We start from the raw sequence: 22,962 nt of genomic DNA, 5'->3' as shown, positions 1-22,962 counted from the left end.
GATGCTCAGAGAGAATTGGGCCTGTGAAACTGGGGAGAGTAATAAGCAAATCTGACTTAAAAACACTAAAAGATTATTAAAGAGTTGTCTGCAGCCAAGTAAGGAGAAATTAGTTAGTGCCAAATTTCATTGCCAAAACAATTTGTAACCTTGTCTTCTGAAAAAGGTGACAATATTGTGGATTTAAGGGGGTTTGTGCTGATGTGACCACGTTATCAAGCTCAAAATGCCAGGATACATTTGAGTTTGGGTTCTGCCCAATAGAGACCACGCAAAGCAAAACTCAGCCCCGTCCACTTTATTGCCACCAAACCCACGACTGGTCACCGCACCATGGGTAGAGCAAAGACTCAAGTCTTGGTTGGCCTAAAAGTCCCTCCGGTAAAGCTTTTCCTTTCTCCGTAGCATCCCGTACTTCGAGACGAGCGCCGCGACCGGGCAGCACGTGGAGAACGCCGTGGCCACGCTGCTGGACTTGATCATGAAGCGCATGGAGCAGTGCGTGGACAAGCCACCCGGCGCCGACACGGCCAACGGCGCCGGCTCCGCAAAGCTGGATTCGGCCAAAGCGGAGGAGAAGAGATGCGCCTGCTAAATAGCACCTTGGAACTGTGAGAACCAACGGGAACGCTTCATCCTGTGGCCGATCTACCACCAAATGCCGCGCGCGGAAGCCGAGTTACGTTGTTTTATTGGGATCGCGCGGTTTTCTCCAAAGAACTGGGGTCCGAGGGAAGTCGTGTCGCCGCCGGGCTCTCGCGCTGAAATGATTCTTCCCGATCCGGTGCCATCGTGGCAAACCCTCCCGCCTCCTCCTCCCCGCTCCCCCCAGCCCTCATCTTTCATGTTCAGGTGATCAGGATATTGAATAGAGGCAAGTAGCTTTATTTTTTTAAAAGAAGAGGGAATCTTGTCTGCATACACAGGGTGTCGACATTAAAATGGAGGTGGGTGGTTTTCTAGGCCTGTGCCGTTTTTCCACAGGATCCTGTTTCTTTCTAAGTCTTAATCTGCATCAGGGAGCGTGTGTTTTCTAAGGCGGTTTTCTGTGGCCTATTAGGATGTCAGAGTAAGCGATGCTGCGAATCCGGCCTGAATTGCTGGGACGGTGGGTGGTGTGCGTGCTTTGGCTTTTTGGGGTGAATTAATGTGTTTCAGTTTAAAAGAACTTATCAGGGAATTGTGCAGTGTTGCTTGTGTTGCCAAAAATCCAAGCAGGGATTGGAATGTTACAGGGAAAAAGGATGGAGAGGGATTGTGATGCTGCAGGGACAGCTGATAAAGAAGAGACAGTGAGGACAGAGAGAAACTGTATTTTATTAAACACTTTCTTGCCATTAGTTAAAACTATTTTCCCCTCTTCAACGTGAGGAATTGATGCTTTATTTTCTCTATGCGTATCGCAGGTGGGATGTAGGGAAGAACTCGTGGCTGTTTGAGCTGTGGAATCCGCTGTGCCAAAGGGGCAATGGCAAAGTTTTATTCTTATCGCAAGCAAATATAGGAAAGAGATAAAAAATAGTATATTTATAAGTATAGATCATTTTCTAAACCAATTTACAGTATATTTATGAGTCTACCCTGTCCTTTTTTTGTAGAATAACCGTTCTGATTGTATACAGGTGGTAGTTAAAGGTCTAGTTGTGCTTATTGTGCTTTAAGATCACTCGGGGCGGGGGAACAGATCGCTTGACACATCAAGTTAAATTGGTTGGGTTGGTGAGATCGCAGACTTCGCTGTATTTCAATGTTTTCAGCCTTGCTTGCCTCCAAACTGCAACCTTTGGGAGCCCATAAACGTCTTCGTGCCTCCCACAAGTGGGGAATTTACTGGAAAACCAGCAGGTTTTATGGGCGGCTCCTCAAAGGCCATTTGCTGGCTCATTTGGTGCGGTAAAGGGGTAGATGGTGCATCCGCGGAGCCATTGGGGGAGTAAGCAAAGAGCTGTGCTGCCGTGCCAGAAATCTGGCTTGTAAAGATGCTACAAGTGAGACCCTCGACTTATAGGCTCTATGGGGTGTCTGCTATACAATTAGATATCGTGTAGCTCCTTTTATAGGTGGAAAAGATGGTGTGGTTGTTTTCCCGGGCAGAAGATGGAAGTAGAGCGGTAGAATGTAAGTTGATATTCGGCTACATACACTGGAAGTTCAGGGTTCTCTTTGAACCCAGGTTGCATTGCTATGTAATATGTAGCATAGAATGTATACATAATTTAAAAAGTAAAGCAAGGAACTCCCTCTCTTGCTTTCAAAGACGCCTTTCAATTTGTGGCATTGTTTTGTTGTCCGCTGAACAGGAAAGAAAGAAGTTACTAAGGAAGTTAAATTACCACCGGCCAACCATGGCGTTGACTCAGAGCAGCTCGAGTGTAGCTCATCCAAAAGCTCTTACCCAACCTAAAGCGACAGATGATGTGTGTAAATCCCAGAGCTGGTGCTCAAAGCTCCCTTGCTCGTATTTCTCTCTCCACCTGCTGCAATTAGCGCTCTTAGAATAATAATAACTTAAAAATCAAATATACAGCGGTGGTAGCCAGTGCGGTCTGGTCTGGAGGAAGGTTTCTCCACCTCGCCACTGAGTTTGGTTCAGGAACGACAGAAATGACTGTAGTAAAAAAGCCATTGCTTAGTTTGTATTTAGATACTTGCTAATGTAAGAAATGGATCCTTATTCTGTGCTTTTTAATAGGAAGTAATATATGAATGTGTATGAATCTATTATCCCAAAGGGTTTTTGCACCAAAGCTTTGTTTGGAGGGAAGGAAGAGGAGTTTCAATGTGTTTCTTTTCCTGGTAGGTGGCTTAGTTATTAAATTAAGAGGAACATGAGAAGTGATTCTCAGTGGCGACTAACAGCTCTGTTGTTCATCACATTATCTCATTTTTTGCAAGGAGAGTTAATAATCTCCTATTAAAAATTGCTTCCCATCCCACTAGAACTTGAATCCAGATTCCGCTGTTGCAAAATTTGATGTTACGTCTTCGAACGTTCACATTCGAGGACAAATGCAGCCCGTTTGCAAGCCTGCCGGATATCCCGCATCAGGGAGAGAAGAGCCTGGGATGCTTTATCCAGGACGATGCTAAAAATTCAATGTCAGCACAGGTATTTTAACCCTGAGGGGTTTTGCCTTCAATTTCAATCCAGCCACTTCTTCTCCTCCTTCCCGCTCTCCAGGTATCTTTGTCCTCCCGCTTCTAAGCGCGAATGTAAGAACGCAGCCTCAAAACCTCGGTGGCACCGCGGTGACCCCAGCGCCTCCCGTCCTCCAGCCTTTCGCTTGCTAAGTATTTGCTTTGCCAAAGCCTGGTGGTGCTGCTCCTTTTGTATTTAGTGAGTTCAACCCCTGGGTTAATACCCGGAGGAGCGAGGACACTTGGAGGTGCCATTGCTGCTCGTGGGCATTGGCGCATCCTCTGCTGCCTTCACCTTGGAGCGCTGGTGCCAAAACCTTTTGTACGCGATACTAAAGACAAAATGCTGTAGATAAGAGAAATGCCCTTTGATATTTACCAGAGAACCCAGTTGGAGAAGTTACTTGTGTATTAGTGCGTGTGAAATGAGGAGCTATTGTCAGGCCAACCAAGTAGAGCTAAAATGGTATCAAAATGAAGACTCCACAATTTCTACTCCATGAACATAGAGATGTGAATGAGTTGCTTCTTGTTGTTTTAAGTATTACCCAGCCCTGAGGAAAATTATTCCATCAACTGCACATGGCCAGGAGAGTATTAATGACTATTCTTCAATGCTTTTGGAGGCTTAAGCAGATGCTCTCTAGGAGTTAATGTGTAGCAATATGTGTTAGAAATGTCTGAGACAGAGTGTGGCACATGGTGTGTTTTACGCTTGACAATCATTTAAGCTTTAATTTTATGAACTATTTTTATCTGGGATCAGTTTGCTGTGCTCAGGCAACCACAAATCCTCCTTTCTCAGCCTAAATATGTGAAGGGTTGTCATACACATATTTATATGTTAGAGGATCGGATCATATAAGAAACTTCATAAAAGTTGCGTAGGAGTTTCAGACCATGCTCTGATCTTACAAATAGGAGGAGAAGAAGCTGTAAAAAGGAATCATTTTCTACCTGAGTGCTGGGAGACCTGACTTGAGGCACCTTTAAAGAGCATATTGATTATCCCTCCCCAAAAAATCCCCCCCACACCCCTATAGGATAAGTTTGGGTTTGTTTTTTCCAGAGGATGCTGTTGACTCTTTGATGCTGGGCAGATCTGTTTCTAATTTATTATTAATTATTATTTCTAGCTAAACTAGTTGAAGGCGACAGGGGAAATGATTCTTTGCTATGTGCTTTTGGTCTGTACGGTTACCTAGTTAAAACATAACGTTAGCAAATAGACCCTAAAATTGTCCATCCGCATTGTGCAATAGGGCTTGGTGGACAAACTAGATTAGAAGCTGCCTGTTGTATTTTACTCAACTCACTTATGGGAGTTAAATGGGGTTTTTTGGTTCTCCCAAGGTCTCTTTCACACTAAGATCCTGTAGCAATGACCTTTTTGGTGTTTCCTTCTGTTATGCCACCCGTGAGCATGTTTTATGTTCGTCTTAACAGATCTGTGCTCTGAGCGTGATTGAAACTGTATCTTGAACACAAATAGTCTCTTTTTTTAAATTAGAGATGCCCTTTGATGCTTGTTCCTGTCCCTTTGTTGTACCCAAGTACCTGTGGCTTCTAAACCTCCTGTCACCAGCTTCACCGGTGTCTGGGGTCGCGTCATCCAGCTGAGGAATGTAGCCTGTGCCTCGGTTTCTGCACTGGTATTTTCAGAATAAAAGGATATTTTTCAGTGCGGTCTCTCGGCTGGTTTGGGGAGGAAACAGCGGCTTTGCCATGAGCTTTCAGCACTGGAAATGATAGGAAAACACGCCTGGCACCCCAACTTCACCCACTGGGGAAATGGGTCACCCTCCGGAACGGGGCCCAGGTGAGTGTGACCACACAACCGCCTCACCCCGGCCAACTTTCTATTTGTACCCTCGCCAAGTTAATCCCGTGTATGAATCATATATCTAAAGGCAGATAAGAAAAGGAACAAACTGAAACTTTGCACCTTTACGCCTTATTTCAGTAGCGCTGCTTTGCTTTGTTTGGCTCCCAAGATGTGCCACAACACCGGACCTCAGCGCTCCATCATCCTACAACCGCGGGTGGCGAAGTGCGACTATACCAACATGCCAGGCAGCCAAAGGTTTATTTTATAGTCTTACCTAAAGGTGAGTTGGGTTAAACTGAGTCTCTGTTTCAGTCTGGGCAGGGGGAGCCCCGTTGTGCTGCACCAGGGATGCGCCACCCCCAGGCGTGGCCAGCTCACCATCTTTCACCAGCTCTTGCTTTAGTTCCAGGTTTATTCTTGCACCCAGGAGGTTGTAACACGCAGGATAAGTCCTCGCAAAGGTCGGGGACAAAGATCCAGGTGTTCCTTCAGCTCTCCTGCTGCCGTAGCCGGGCAAGCATCCCGTAAGGGGACGCTCCGAACACTCCCGAGTGGCGCGGGGCACTGCAAAGCACAGAAGGTGGAGATCACTCAGACACACCAAGCCAGGCTTAACCCCCCCCCGAGGTTTGTAACTTGGGCCCTGGTTTGCAGCAGAGCTTGTGTTTTTCCTCTCCTTTATCACAATCATCTGTGCAGGATGAACTGAGGCCTCAGAGCCCCACGGGGACACTGGTTCATGTGTCCCCAGGTACTCACTCTGTCCAAACGCCTTTGGAAACCATAGTCTTGGGCTTTCCAGACCAGAACTCCACTCTGTCTTTCAGTTCCTTATTCTGCAAGGAAAAAGAAGTGAAAAAATAAACCAAACCCCACTCAGCATAATGGAGCAGACAAGCAGCTGCTCCTCCACAAAGGTTTTTGGGGGGTTTGGGTGGATATTTTTGTATTTCTTTTCAATTTTGTACTTTGCAGCTTCACCTGTGCTTCCAGTGCAGTCAGCTTCTCGGTCAGGTCCTCTATCCTTTTATCTTGGCTTTTGAGTTCCTTGTTCAGTTCCTCTGCCTGAAGGGTAGGAAATCAAACCTTAAACAACATCTAAAACATCTCCATGTCGAGAAAAAACACAGAGCTGAGGGTATCATGACAACAGGGTAAGTGCAGACCAGTCAAGTCCCTGGTCTTTGACCATGTTGATTAATGGATTTGCCGTAATTGATTGAGCTGACCTCCTGGATGACCATATTGATTAATTGATGTACCATATTGATAAAGCTGACCTCCTGGATGACCGTATTGGTTAACCGATTGGCCATAACCGATTGAGCTGACCTCCTGGATGACCGTATTGGTTAACCGATTGGCCATAACCGATTGAGCTGACCTCCTGGATGACCATATTGCTTAACCAATGGGCCATAACCGATTGAACTGACCTCCTGGATGACGGCGCGCAGGCCGTGCTGCTGGGCCTGGATGAGGCGCTGCAGGTGACAGATCTGCTCCCGCAGGGTGACAATCTGCTGCTCGACGTCCCGGCACCTGCGGGCAGAGCAGGGTCAGTCTGGATCCTTCACCCACCCACATTGCTGGTGAAGATAAATAACTCTAATTCATACAGCACAACATAAAGCAGAACAAATAAAACCATAGCCTGAGATATGTTTTGCCTGGTAGGACCTCCCTTAGTAGCTGTCAATAAATAAATTCATAATAATGAAGGCTATTGCATTTCTACCTCACATACAAAATCACCAAAGCAGCATCGAATTCAAGCAAGAACAATGCAATTAGTGCAGGCAAGGTAGAAGCAAACATAGAATCATTTTGGTTGGAAAAGTCCTTTAAGATCAAGTCCAACCATTAACCCACCCCCGGCACTGCCCCATGTCCTGAAAACATCATCTCTGTGTATTTTCAACCCCTCCAGGGATGGTGACTCCAACCCTTTCCATGAATAAATGTTTCCCAATATCCAATTTAAACCTCCCCAGTGCAACTTGAGACCATTTCCTCTCAAAGCACTAGGAATTGAAGTAGAATCAACATCTAAGAGCTGCAGGACATCAACATCTTCAAGAAATCGCGGTAAATCACTATTTGACCCACTTGCTGTCATCAAGAGTAATCTCACTACCAGAAGGAAATGATTCTCTGGTAGTTTATGTGGAATAATCCCCTAGAAAGAAAGAAAAGCACTTTGTATCACATGTATTGAGTCACCGTTTGCTGTCTTCATTCCTCGCCATCATCTGGTGAAGCGTCTTTTCAAATGACGTCTTCTTCTCTATCAGCATTTGCTTTTCCTAAAGAAACCAAATAGAAAAGTTATAATATGCTTCCTATAATGTGGTGACAATTTTGGCCATAGGTTCTGCAAACAGAATTCCCCAATAACCACCTACAGCAACATCTGCTGTAGGTACAAACCAGTCTGACCTCTGAAATTGAATCCAAAAGGGGTGACTGTAGCGATTTACTACGGCAAAGTCCATATTGTGTTAAAATTGCACTTCTCGCTTTTACTTAATGACCAAAATAATGAGCATCTGTGCAGGGAACACCATATTACTGCTACATTGGCCATAATTGATAGAGCTGACCTCCTGGATGACCATATTGATTAATCGATTGGCTATAATCGAATTGATTGAGGGTGGCCATACATCCACCCTCACAACCTTGTCTGCAGAGGGAAAAATCTGAATAGAACTCTGGACAAAGCTCTCAGCATCAGAAAAATCACCCGCATGTGATGGGGTGGCATCTATTCATTAACCTCATAGATATATTTCCAACACATTTTCCAATATCTGAGAGTAAAAGGAGCAGTTTTACCACTGGGATGGCGACGTTTTCACTTCAAGGTGAAATAGCAACCGAACACAATAAATTCTTTGCCCGCTCCCGGGATGGACGGACACACAGATGGACGGCCGTACCTCCTGCATCCTCCGCACGCGCGTCTCCATCTCCGCGATGCGGCTGCATCTGTCCCTGACGCTTTCGGCGAGGCGGGCGCTGTTTTGGGAGCTTTGCTGGAGCTTTGCTTCATGCTGGAGATTGTGGGTCTGCAACAAGAAGGGAGTTAATTGGGGTTTGTTGGGACGGACAGAGATGGGGCTCAAGAGATTTTGAGCCAATGCTACTTTTAAATCAAAGTTTGCAGCACAAAGAGCTGGACCCAGGGGAAATATTATGATCCTGAAGATGGTCACGGCCACACGGGGGGAGATTTGTACCTGGATTTGCTGCTTCTCATCCTCGTGGCTTTTTTTCAGCTGTTCCGAGCGAGCCTGGTAATTCTCGTACAGTTTTTGGGAGGCAGATCTGAGAGCTTGTACACCTGCTTCTCTTGTGGCTTCCAGCTGCAAAGAGCAATTGTACTACCTATCTATGTATCTATATATCTATGTATCTATATCTCTATATATCCATATCTCTATATCTCTATATATCCATATCTCTATATCTCTATATCCATATCTCTGTGTACCTATATCCATATCTCTATATATCTATATCCATATAGTGCTTTAAAAAATGAGGTTGTAACCACATGCTGAATAAGCCCTCTATACAATACAAACATCAGTATTTCCCCTTGTCAAAAACAAATGCATTGAGCAAGCACCAGGTTGCAGCAGCCAGGACACAACTCTAAGTAACTAGGCTGCAAGGCACGGGAATTTGTCCAAAACCCTCCAAACCCAACCCAAAACGCACCTTGATCTTCAGCACTTGGTTCTCCCTGCTCACCAGCAGCAGCTGCTCCTCCGTTTCCTTCAGCGTCGTGGCCACGGGGCTGCGGTTCCAGCGCGGCTCCGGCGCCTCCCCCGGCACCTGCTCCAGGAAACATTTTAAAAATAATAAGAGAAACAGCTCAGGCGATGGAGCTGGCTCGACAAGACTCTGCTGCTTTGTAAAAAAGAACTTTCCGTGATTGATTATTTGTTCATTATCGCCATCGCATCCTCCAGTCTCCCACCCCACGGCGCTCTTTTGGTACGGGGTAAAACGGCCTCTGTGCGTTGCTGAGAGCGAAGAAATGAGATATGAGATGGACTGGGCTGTCTCATTGCTCACAGCACGTCTCATGGGAGAACAATATAAGGAAAAGGTATATCATTAACTAAGCTCCGTTCTTCCTGCTGTTCCTCCGGTGTTTAGGGAAGTGACACCCTCGGAGTATTGCAGGTATTGGAAAGAGCACGGAAATACCTTTTTGACGTATTCGGCCTCCTGGGTGAGCTGGGAGCAGGAGGAGCCGTACAGGACGAGCTCCCCCTCGGCGCCGCGGTCCTGCCGGCTGATGCGCTCCGTCAGCAGCAGCGTCGTCATCACGATGCGCGCGGGTCTTGGCTCTGCCAAGGAAAAGGGGCTTTTTAGTACCCTTCAGCTGAGCCCGTTTCCTTCCATGTCAACCCCAGGACAAGCAGGAATCACCAGCTTGAAGCACCAAACATTAGGGACCACTTTAAAAAGAACACAGACACCTGCTTGGTATTTTTTCAATGAGACATATTCATTATATATTTTATATATATATATAATATACAGAAATACATCAATAGATAAAATGTATATAAATACATAATACATATAATATAATATATATATTATACAATAAATATAAATTTATATAATAAATATATAACATATTTATAATTATATAAATGATATATATTATATATAAATATATAATATATATAAATATATAAATATTTATATATATATAATATTATACATAATTTATATATTATATATAAATTTTTATTTATTTATATAATTATTATATATATAATACAATACATATGATATGATATAATATGATATAATATGATATATAATGATATAATATGATATAACATGATATAATATAAATATATATAATACAATACAATATATAATATACAATGTAATATATTATATATATAATTATATATAAAATATATATGGTGTAAAATATAATACTAATAGTAATAATTAATATATAAGATATATATTATATAATATCATATATAATCATATATTATATATAATGTATATATGATCTATAATATTATATATGACATATAAAATATATTCTATTATATATAATAATTATATAATATAATATATAATCCTATCTATTATATTAGATATAATAGATATAATAGATACAATATATATTGTATATAACATATATTATATCTATTATATATATTATAACTAGGGTTATATATAGGATTATATATGATATTATATATATCTTATATATTAATTAATTATATATAATTACTTCTTTATAAATACATAATACATATATAATATATATTATATAACAAATATAAATTTATATAATAAATATATAACATATTTATAATTATATAAATTATATATATTATATATAAATATATATAATAAATATATTATATATATTTATATATAATATATATAATATTATATATAATTTATATATTATATATAAATTTATATTTATTTATATAATTATTATATATATGAAATATATAATATAGACAAATAATTATAATTTATATAACAAATATAAATAATAAAATATATAATATTATATATATTAAATTGTATTATATTATATATAATCCTAAATATGATATGATATGATATGATATGATATAAATATATATAATAGAATACAATATATAATATACAATGTAATATATTATATATAATTATATATAATATTATATATAATTTATATATTATATATAAATTTATATTTATTTATATAATTATTATATATATAATATATAATATATAATATATACAAATAATTATAATTTATATAATAAATATAAATAATAAAATATATAATATTATATATATTAAATTGTATTATATTATATATAATCCTAAATATGATATGATATGATATGATATAATATGATATAATATGATATAATATGATATAATATGATATAATATAAATATATATAATAGAATACAATATATAATTTACAATGTAATATATTATATATAATTATATATAATATAATAGATAATTTATATATTCTATATAAATTTAGATTTATTTATATAATTATTATATATATATAATATATAATATATACAAATAATTATAATTTATATAATAAATATAAATAATAAAATATATAATATTATATATATTAAATTGTATTATATTATATATAATCCTAAATATGATATGATATGATATGATATGATATAATATAATATGATATGATATGATATGATATAATATGATATAATATAAATATATATAATAGAATACAATATATAATTTACAATGTAATATATTATATATAATTATATATAATATTATATATAATTTATATATTATATATAAATTTATATTTATTTATATAATTATTTTATATATATAATATATATAATATATACAAATAATTATAATTTCTATAATAAATATAAATAATAAAATATATAATATTATATATATTAAATTGTATTATATTATATATAATCCTAAATATGATATGATATGATATGATATGATATGATATAAATATATATAATAGAATACAATATATAATTTACAATGTAATATATTATATATAATTATACATAATATTATATATAATATATATATTATATATAAATTTATATTTATTTATATAATTATTTTTATATATATATAATATATACAAATAATTATAATTTCTATAATAAATATAAATAATAAAATATATAATATTATATATATTAAATTGTATTATATTATATATAATCCTAAATATGATATGATATGATATGATATGATATAATATAAATATATATAATAGAATACAATATATAATTTACAATGTAATATATTATATATAATTATATATAATATTATATATAATTTATATATTATATATAAATTTATATTTATTTATATAATTATTTTATATATATATAATATATACAAATAATTATAATTTATATAATAAATATAAATAATAAAATATATAATATTATATATATTAAATTGTATTATATTATATATAATCCTAAATATGATATGATATGATATGATATGATATGACATGATATGATATGATATAATAAAAATATATATAATAGAATACAATATATAATTTACAATGTAATATATTATATATAATTATATATAATATTATATATAATTTATATATTATACATAAATTTATATTTATTTATATAATTATTTTATATATATAATATATAATATATACAAATAATTATAATTTATATAATAAGTATAAATAATAAAATATGTAATATTATATATATTAAATTGTATTATATTATATATAATCCTAAATATGATATGATATGATATGATATAAATATATATAATAGAATACAATATATAATATACAATGTAATATATTATATATAATTATATATAATATTATAAATAATTTATATATTATATATAAATTTATATTTATTTATATAATTATTGTATATATAATATATAATATATAATATATACAAATAATTATAATTTATATAATAAATATAAATAATAAAATATATAATATTATATATATTAAATTGTATTATATTATATATAATCCTAAATATGATATGATATGATATGATATGACATAATATGATATAATATGATATAATATGATATAATATAAATATATATAATAGAATACAATATATAATTTACAATGTAATATATTATATATAATTATATATAATATAATAGATAATTTATATATTCTATATAAATTTAGATTTATTTATATAATTATTATATATATAATATATAATATATACAAATAATTATAATTTATATAATAAATATAAATAATAAAATATATAATATTATATATATTAAATTGTATTATATTATATATAATCCTAAATATGATATGATATGATATGATATGATATGATATGATATGATATGATATGATATGATATGATATAAATATATATAATAGAATACAATATATAATTTACAATGTAATATATTATATATAATTATATATAATATTATATATAATTTATATATTATATATAAATTTATATTTATTTATATAATTATTTTATATATATAATATATACAAATAATTATAATTTATATAATAAATATAAATAATAAAATATATAATATTATATATATTAAATTGTATTATATTATATATAATCCTAGATATGATATGATATGATATGATATGATATGATATGATATGATATGATATGATATAATATAAATATATATAATAGAATACAATATATAATTTACAATGTAATATATTATATATAATTATATATAATATTATATATAATTTATATATTATATATAAAATTATATTTATTTATATAATTATTTTATATATATATAATATATAATATATACAAATAATTATAATTTATATAATAAGTATAAATAATAAAATATATAATATTATATATATTAAATTGTATTATATTATATATAATCCTAAATATGATATGATATGATATGATATGATATGATATGATATAATATGATATGATATGATATAATATGATATAATATGATATAATATAAATATATATAATAGAATACAATATATAATTTACAATGTAATATATTATATATAATTATATATAATATTATATATAATTTATATATTATATATAAATTTATATTTATTTATATAATTATTTTTTATATATATATAATATATAATACATACAAATAATTATAATTTATATAATAAATATAAATAATAAAATATATAATATTATATATATTAAATTGTATTATATTATATATAATCCTAAATATGATATGATATGATATGATATAAATATATATAATAGAATACAATATATAATTTACAATGTAATATATTATATATAATTATATATAATATTATATATAATTTATATATTATATATAAATTTATATTTATTTATATAATTATTTTATATATATATAATATATACAAATAATTATAATTTATATAATAAATATAAATAATAAAATATATAATATTATATATATTAAATTGTATTATATTATATATAATCCTAAATATGATATGATATGATATGATATGATATGATATGATATGATATGATATGATATAATATAATATGATATGATATAATATGATATAATATGATATAATATAAATATATATAATAGAATACAATATATAATTTACAATGTAATATATTATATATAATTATATATAATATTATATATAATTTATATATTATATATAAATTTATATTTATTTATATAATTATTTTTTATATATAATATATAATATATACAAATAATTATAATTTATATAATAAGTATAAATAATAAAATATATAATATTATATATATTAAATTGTATTATATTATATATAATCCTAAATATGATATGATATGATATGATATAATATGATATGATATAATATGATATGATATAATATGATATGATATAATATAATATAAATATATATAATAGAATACAATATATAATTTACAATGTAATATATTATATATAATTATATATAATATTATATATAATTTATATATTATATATAAATTTATATTTATTTATATAATTATTTTTTATATATATATAATATATAATATATACAAATAATTATAATTTATATAATATTATATTATATATAATCCTTGATATGATATGATATGATATGATATAATATAAATATATATAATAGAATACAATATATAATTTACAATGTAATATATTATATATAATTATATATAATATTATATATAATTTATATATTATATATAAATTTATATTTATTTATATAATTATTTTTTATATATATATAATATATAATATATACAAATAATTATAATTTATATAATATTATGTTATATATAATCCTAGATATGATATGATATGATATGATATGATATAAATATATATAGTAGAATACAATATATAATTTACAATGTAATATATTATATATAATTATATATAATATTATATATAATTTATATATTATATATAAATTTATATTTATTTATATAATTATTTTATATATATATAATATATAATATATACAAATAATTATAATTTATATAATAAATATAAATAATAAAATATATAATATTATATATATTAAATTGTATTATATTATATATAATCCTAAATATGATATGATATGATATGATATAATATAAATATATATAATAGAATACAATATATAGTATACAATGTAATATATTATATATAATTATATATAAAATATATATGGTATAAAATATAATACTGATAGTAATAATTAATATATAAGATATATATTATATAATATCATATATAATCATATATATAATATATATATGATCTATAATATTATATATAACATATAAAATATATTCTATTATATATAATAATTATATAATATAATATATAATCCTATCTATTATATTATATATAATAGATATAATAGATACAATATATATTGTAAATAACATATATTATATCTATTATATCTATTATAACTAGGGTTATATATAGGATTATATATGATATTATATATATCTTATATATTAATTAATTATATATAATTACTTCTTTATAGATTCATGATATATTATAGATTATAATATATAATTATATAAAATATAATGTATAATATATAATATACAATATATAATAACAACATAATATGTATTACTTAATAATATGTATATGCTATATCACGTATCATATCATATATATAGCACGTATCATATATATATCGCGTATCGTATCACATATATATCACGTATCGTATATATACTTATATTCATTTATTTTCCCTAAATGTTTCACTAACTTTGGACCAGCATCCTGCACCCCAACGCTCTGTTATTGCAGACAACTTGCAGCCAGAGATCCCATGCAGAAAATAAGGGAATAACTCACGCTTTTATGCAGTTTAAGTCAAACCCGAAAGCTTTTGCCACCTGTCTGCGAAGCTCCTAAACCAAACCCGACTATCCCGCGCACAGTAATTCTGCTCAATTCAGCGTTCCCAGCGCAGAACTGGTTTTAACTGCGTTCCGGAGGTTTATCCCTGTCCTGCTTAGACACGAGCAGCAGCACAAAGCTCGGGTGACACCGTGACTCTCACAAATAATAACAATAACGATTTTTCAAAGCTATATGGGGGGTCAGATGAGAGCCCAGCCGTGATTTCTTTTTTTCGTCGGGAGAATCAAGTCCCGAGCCCCTTTGCTGGGTTTGCGCTGTGCAAGGGTGACATCCAGTGTCAGCCGCATCGCAAAACCCCCGTTGCCAGCCCGCTGCTGGGCTGCGAACACACGGCAGACAAGCTCCTTATTAGTGCCTGCAAGCAATTAAGCTTTACACAGAGGGATAATGAAGCCACTTAAGGGGCGGGGAGGGTGTGGATGGGCAAAAAAATCCCCGCCAAAAGCGGTTGCGCTTTGCAAAGCTCCCACATCACTTAGGACAATATCCCGTTTCGAAAGGCGTTAATTTGACAATACCAGATTCAAGGGCTTTGGGCTCCTTGCCCGCAGCGCCAGGAAGGTCACTTGGGCTGGCACCTTTCTTAATTAGCTCATTTTCTAATAATAATGAGGCGCATTCTGGAAGCGGGAGCATCAGCAGATGCCACATCCCTGCCCGTCCGAGCTGGGCTGTTCTGGACACGGAGGAAAATCAGGTTGCTTAAGAGTGAGCGACCTTTTCTAGATATTCCACATTTTTAGGACTATAAAAGCACATCTCTGCTCCTACTGATGACGGTCGCTTGCCCTAAAGCTCACACCAGAATCCAGGACACACCAAGCAGGAAAGCACCACCCTCACTTATATAAGGAACAGCCCAAATTATCCAGAGTAACGTTACTTGGAGGAACTTTCAACATAAAACAATCTTTATGTTATTGCAGGCTTGGTCATAAAGAGGTAAATAAACACCACAGTTTCTATAATATTCATTCACTTTCTAGTGCCTGGGCACATGCACAGAAAAGCGGTTTATTTGTTACCATTGTCCTCACAAATGTTTAAAAGAAAAGGTTTAACGAATACACAAAGCACATATCAACACCACCGCCTCCCCCCAGGCAAAAATGCCCCTATTTTATATTGTCCCCCCCGCACGGAAGCCGAGGGTGAACATCAGATAAGGGGTGACTAACAGCACCGCAACAGTTCGGAGCCAGAAATCACTTTGCAAACAACCCCCAGACCTACGGCTACGAGACATTCGCTCATCTGGGCGGCATCGGCACAAACCGCAAAGAATAATTCGCTTTTGGCTTTATACACGCTCATTAATTAAGGCAGGGATACGGGATAGGGAAAAAATGGGTGATGGTTTATTAAAAACATGTGGCGGTTGGTGCCAAAGGTCGCTCAAGGGACGGGATTTGTCAGGTTTTGGAGGGGCTAATATGGGGGAAATGTTGAACAAGCACTTGGGGTCGCAGGGAGCTGAGACCCAGCAGCTCAGTCCCAAAGTTGGGGGGTCGCGGCAGCTACCGGGATGGTGTTTTAGGGGCCACCGGGGTGAGGGAAGAGATGTCACCGCCCCCCAGGGAACAACGCGCTGTCCCCAGAGCCCCCGAGCCCGGACTCACCTTGGGAGGGAGCGGACATGGGACCGGCGGCCTCGCTCCAGGGACCCCGGCACCGGGGAACCGACCCGTGCCGGACCGACCCAGCCCGGGCCCGTCCGCACCTGTGGCCACGCCCCCACCCGCGGCCACGCCCCTACCTGCGGCCACGCCCCGGCTGAGAAGGTGGCGAATATACAGGGAAAATACGGTAAATGTACCACTGAAAATGTGGAGAATATACAGGTGAAATATGGTAACCATATCACTGAAAAGGTGGAGAATATACAGGGAAAATATGGTAAATGTACCGCTGAAAATGTGGCAAATATGCGGGTGAAATACGGTATTCTTACTGCTAAAAATATGGAGAATAGACAGGGAAAATATGGTAACCATACTGCTGAAAAGGTGGCGAATGTACAGGGAAAACACAGTAAATACACAGCACAAAATGTGGTGAATATACAGGGAAAATACGGTAACTGTACCGCTGAAAAGGTGGCAAATATACAGGGAAAATACGGCAAATATACCGCTATATATATATATAATATGAGGCCTGGGAAAGCAGCTGCCTTGAAGAAAAGGGCTTTAAAGCAAAGTATTGATGGAAATACGGCTGAGAAAACCACAAACATCCTGGGAAAGAGGCTAAAACGGAGAATCCGCAGGTAAAAGTGTGTAATAAACTCTCTGACAAACAGGAAAGTCCTGACCGGCAAGTCCATTCCTGTAAGATCTATATCCCAATCACATAACACCCATAAATATATCAAGTTGCGCTCTCTTTTCTGTTTTCCATTCAACATTTTGCATCTGAAGGTGATTTTGCCCATGGGCTGCACACCTGTATGTGCCCTGCTATAGGTGCACTCCTATAGGGACCTGGCTATAGGTGCCCAGAGGCCTTGGGGCTGAACCATCCCACTGAGGTCCCTGTGATGCTCCTAGGTGACCATATGAATCCTGCATCTTAACAGGTTTCTGTTGGAGCGTAAAATGATTTGCTTATTAACTAGAAATGGGAAAAAAAATATATATATAAAAATACGCCACCCGTTTCTCATCCCCCCCAAGAAGCAAAGAGCCTGGAGGATGAAAACGCAAAGTCTTGGGGATGGAATTGCAAATTCAAGTGCTGTTCCCGGAGCAAACATGGGATTGGCAGCACCAAGTTTGGGTCCCAGCCTCACCCGCCTGTGTCCTGTCCCTGCCAACCCCTGGGCTGCTCCTTCCTTGGCAACAGCAGCTCCTGTTATCAGCCCAACTGAGAATAGCTAACTAAGGTTAATCTTTAACACATTTCTGGGACTAAGAGTCTCCTCGATGGGCTCCAGGTGTTCTCTGCAGCCCAGGAGGGCTGAATGCAGGGTGGGGTTTCATTGGCATTTATTGCTTCAGGGAGGCGAAGCAAAATGCGACTTAATGCATCTTTAAAGCCACGTTTGGAATGGTTTGCAAACTCCGTTTTGCCACGGCAAACCTCCGAGGGTGTAAGATTTGGTGCTTTGCGGGGTTATTGTGGCACCTCTCAATGGGGAAATCCATGGGAGGTGATGGATGCGATGCTGAAGGAGCTCGTCCCAGGCTCTCGTCCCTTGCTCCAGCACAGCGACATATTCTGCAGTCAACAGGCTGCATGTCTCGGGTTTTATTGCAAGAGAGCTTAGACTTGGCCTAACCTGAGTCCTAGACACGTGTAACGCCCGCGTGGCAGAGGAGGTTAACGAACCCGGGTAACGTGGGCGAGCGATTCAGCCCGGGATCATCGCTCCTCCTCGCTGCAGCATCCTGTTTTGATCCAGCACCGAGGTTTTTATAGAATACACTCTAAGCTCAGCCTGTGTATGGAAACTCAGCTCCCACAGCTTGTTCAATCACGCAACCATTTCATATTATTATGCAAACATCAATTTTTTTGCACAGTTATATCCACAAACTCACAAAAAGAAAATGGAAATGTTAATATATGGCTATAGGTTTTCCCTCAAAACTTCGGTTACATTTTGCTGAGTCAAGCATTAAGCTTATTTGCAGATTTTGTGCTCTGGCCTAAAGCTTGTTGAATATAACGTGAAGAAACATTGCCACACATTCTACCCACCATGGCATCCCCATCTGGTTCCCTGCTCCCCAGAAACCACGGAAAACGTGGAAATACGTTTAAAGTGAAGCTTTACTAATCATAATGGAGACTCCAAATTCCTCCAAGCAACTGCATAAACAGCCTTTCAGTGGTGGCTTTGAGAACCTTTTCCACTTGTAAACCTGAGAGAAGGTGTTTAAACAAAGAGCGAAGGTTGGGGTTTCCAGATCAAGATGTCAGAGGAGGTTTTTGCCCTGACAAGCCCGGCAGCTCGATAAATCCGGTGAGTCATTCGTCTGCTGAGTCACCAGCAGGACCCAGATGCCAAACACCCCGCGTGTCCACGCACACGGGTTCTCACGGGGCTTCCAGCCATTTCCCTACCATTAAAATCCCCCTGCAGCGGACAGCTGTGCCCGTCTCTTAAAATCCTCCTTACAACCACCAAAATCACCCCAAAAGTGGAGGGGTGTCATAGGGAACGTCCCGAAGGTGAAGCAACACCCGTTAGCAAAGCTGCCTCGGAGAAGCAGACATGAAGGGGTCGGTGGCTTCGCGTTTGGAAAGTCACCTAATTCCAGCTAATGTTTGAACTAAACAGCACTAATCCTTCAACGAGGAGCCAAAGACAGCTCTTTTTGCCTCAAGTGTTTAATAGTCACCAGGGAAGCCTGGTAATTAATTTATTGCTTTAATTATACAGTGTGTTAACTGTTCCTGTCAATGTCTTTTTAAGATAAGAGTTTTGTTGCATGAGGAGTTTGGGCAAGAATAAAGAGTTTTGCTTATCTTGCCGAGGCTGAAAACACAACATTAGCAGGAAAATTAAGCCCTCGCTCTTCCTGCAGGTTATAGAGACATTTTAAAAGCATCTAAGCAAGACTAGGGAGTGCCTGACTAAATAGGTCCTCTCACAATATTTGCTATTTGAAAACGAAATAAATATTGTGTCGGGTCTAACCAACCACTAATTTGAATTAATTAAATAGAAACTGAAGCTTGGAATTTGTTCCTTTAGTTTCATACGTACAGAAGAGCTTGTGAACCAAAGAGCTTGTCATGTTTTTTTTCCCCCCATAAATAATTTGTTCCAACAAAATGCTCTCCCTATAAAACTTGCTCCACTGTAATTAAAACGAGGGGTGGTTATTGGCAGGGTTTGTATGCTCTGTCAGGACTAAATTATCCTACCAAACTTTATTTGCCATTCCCAGTCGTCCTGTATAATTATCCAGTTTATATCGACATTGGCTGATGTTATTTATCGAGTGGAGATGAACCAGCTAATGAAGTTACACTGGCCATGGACATTCCCCCCCAGAAATGGGGATTAGAGACCAAAAAAATGTAAAGGAGTCAGGAAGAACCTGATGTGGACCACTATGGTTATGTTTACACCCGGCTGCTATAAAATTAGTGCTAATTTTCTGCCCATAGTGATGAAGAAAGTGAGGTCTGGAAATAGTGAGTCACTGTTTCCACCCAGCTCTGCTGCGCCCTATGGACCAGGAAAGCTCAGCCACTGCTGTTTTCTTGATCGTCATATGCCATTGCTCTTAGAAAATCACTATTTTCATGGTCTGATGCTGAAGAAGAAGATCCAAGACACACATTTTCCTGCCCCTGGCAACACTCGGGATGATAAATGAGTCGGTGATGTTCTCTTACCTGCTAACAAATGAAGCTGTCTTCTTCCATTCTGGGTTTAAAGTCATGGTTTTCTCATCCTCCAGACCTTTTTCCCCTCAAGAATGTGGTGGAGTACACAAAAATATACATCTTCTCAGATTTGCATTGCGTGGTGTTATCCTCAGCTGCAGGAAATACAGGAAATATCTGAATTTGTCTTTCACAGCCTTGGGTCGCATAACCTGTAGCAAGAAACTTCAGCCCAGAAGAGCATCAGATGACCAGACCCCATCACTTTGCAACCTGGAGGAACCCACAGCCTCAACCCTTGTGCACAGAGTTACCTTGGAGTAAATGAGTTGTAACATGTGGGTTTGACCCCAATTCAACACAAGACTTAGGGGACGCTGCCTGTGCGTTTCTATCCCATTTATGTCACCTTCTGGAGGTGCTTCCAGCTGGCCCTGGCCCAGCAGATACGCCCAAGGAGCTCTTGTGGGTGAGATAAACAGGCAGGGCCTGATCCTGACGTGCTGATGGAGCTGGGACATGACTGGGAGGTCTGGTGGGGCAGGAGCAGCCACGAGCTCAGCAGCAAATTCCCCATGGAGATGGGCTGAGAGACCTGGGGTTGTCCAGCCTGGAGAGGAGAATGCTCCAGAGACCTTAGAGCAGCCCCCAGTTCCTAAAGGGACCTACAAGAAAGCTGGAGAGGGACTTGGGACAAGTGCACGTCATGATAAGACAAGGGTGATGAATTTAAACTGAAAGAGGGGAGACTGAGGAGGGATCTAAGGAAGAAATTCCTCACCATGAGGGCGGTGAGACACTGGAACAGGCTGCCCAGAGAAGCTGTGGATGCCCCATCCCTGGAGTGCCCAAGGGCAGGTTGGACGGGGCTTGGAGCAGCCTGGTCTAGTGGAAGATGTTCCTGCCCATGGGCCTAGATGAGCTTTAGAGGTCCCTTCCAACCCAAACCGCTTTACAACTCTATAATACAATTGACCTGGAAATCTACCAGGAGAAACATCTGGGCTTACTCAATCGAGGATACACATTCACACTTTTGGTTTCTTAAAGCAGCACTTAGATGGGACACCTAATTCTTTTCATAGCTTGGGCTCTGAGGCATTTTCCTGCCTCACAGGATAGGAAAACATCTCATTTACTTGCGCATTAATCATGTGCCTGAAGAGCGTGCCCAGGAGTGGTTCGGGAGCCGACGGGTGCGAGGGTGATGATGTGGGGTAGACCTGGCAGATCCAGGTGTGGGAAGATGAAATCATTGTTACAACCCCAGAGTAACTCGCTGCATCAGGGATGAGTCAGTCACATCATTTAGAGACTTATCTCAGACATCTACAGTCTCCAGCACCATCCCCTATCATATTATTTCCCTGGGGCCAGGACAGTAGATCAACATGAATCCCTGTTGCACTTTTTCACCCTATCACTCATTTTTTCAAGCAATTATATCATCAAGTATCCAACTGTAAAACCCAGCACGACTACAACACAGATCTGCACCCTTACTCACCACCTCCATAGTCCATACGTTGGGAATTACTGCATTGAAACTCCATTACTGATGTTGTTTTCTGGGTGGTCCTTTGTATGTCCGCATCTTTTCGCTGCTTGGAACTCATTTGCCTTCATCCCTTGGCATTATGTTCCTAGTCTTCATGCCAGGAAACGCGGTGCCAGTAAACGTCAGATGGAAAATGAGAAAACTGCTCA

At 35.9% G+C, this 22,962-nt stretch overlaps 2 protein-coding genes across 11 annotated transcripts in view; one reads left to right on the top strand and one right to left on the bottom strand.

Annotated features, from left to right (window-relative positions):
- Positions 1-4,819, top strand: part of LOC102095757 (ras-related protein Rab-27B) — a 26,558-nt gene extending 21,739 nt beyond the window's left edge. For all 6 annotated transcript variants that reach the window (XM_005502974.3, XM_065044592.1, XM_065044594.1 and 3 more), the window contains exon 6: positions 406-4,819. In XM_005502974.3, coding sequence (XP_005503031.1) covers positions 406-595 — 190 coding nt within the window. In that variant the 3' untranslated portion in view covers positions 596-4,819. The remainder of the gene's footprint in view (positions 1-405) is intronic.
- On the bottom strand, positions 4,515-22,962 carry LOC102097989 (coiled-coil domain-containing protein 68). 5 transcript variants are annotated; one of them, XR_010468646.1, is made up of 11 exons: positions 17,532-17,674; positions 9,188-9,330; positions 8,693-8,809; positions 8,209-8,334; positions 7,909-8,037; positions 7,190-7,272; positions 6,403-6,508; positions 5,948-6,031; positions 5,726-5,802; positions 5,241-5,530; positions 4,515-4,877 (listed from the first exon to the last, which is right to left on the bottom strand). XR_010468646.1 is itself a non-coding variant. In XM_021288318.2 (11 exons), the coding sequence occupies exons 3-11, from the start codon at positions 9,305-9,307 to the stop codon at positions 5,455-5,457; spliced, it is 918 nt and encodes a 305-aa protein (XP_021143993.1). In that variant the 5' UTR covers positions 9,308-9,330; positions 21,265-21,410; positions 22,763-22,962; the 3' UTR covers positions 5,206-5,454. The 5 variants fall into 5 exon arrangements, 4 of the variants coding, with proteins under 4 accessions (XP_021143993.1, XP_021143987.1, XP_021143995.1 ...); XM_021288318.2 differs by lacking the exons at positions 4,515-4,877; positions 17,532-17,674 and adding exons at positions 21,265-21,410; positions 22,763-22,962 and having other exon boundaries at positions 5,206-5,530; XM_021288312.2 differs by lacking the exon at positions 4,515-4,877 and having other exon boundaries at positions 5,206-5,530.

Source organism: Columba livia, chromosome W (assembly GCF_036013475.1).
Source record: "Columba livia isolate bColLiv1 breed racing homer chromosome W, bColLiv1.pat.W.v2, whole genome shotgun sequence".
In the NCBI taxonomy this organism is placed as follows: domain Eukaryota; kingdom Metazoa; phylum Chordata; class Aves; order Columbiformes; family Columbidae; genus Columba; species Columba livia.
The sequence above is the reverse complement of the archived record's forward strand: the minus strand, read 5'-3'. Positions and strand labels throughout refer to the sequence as shown.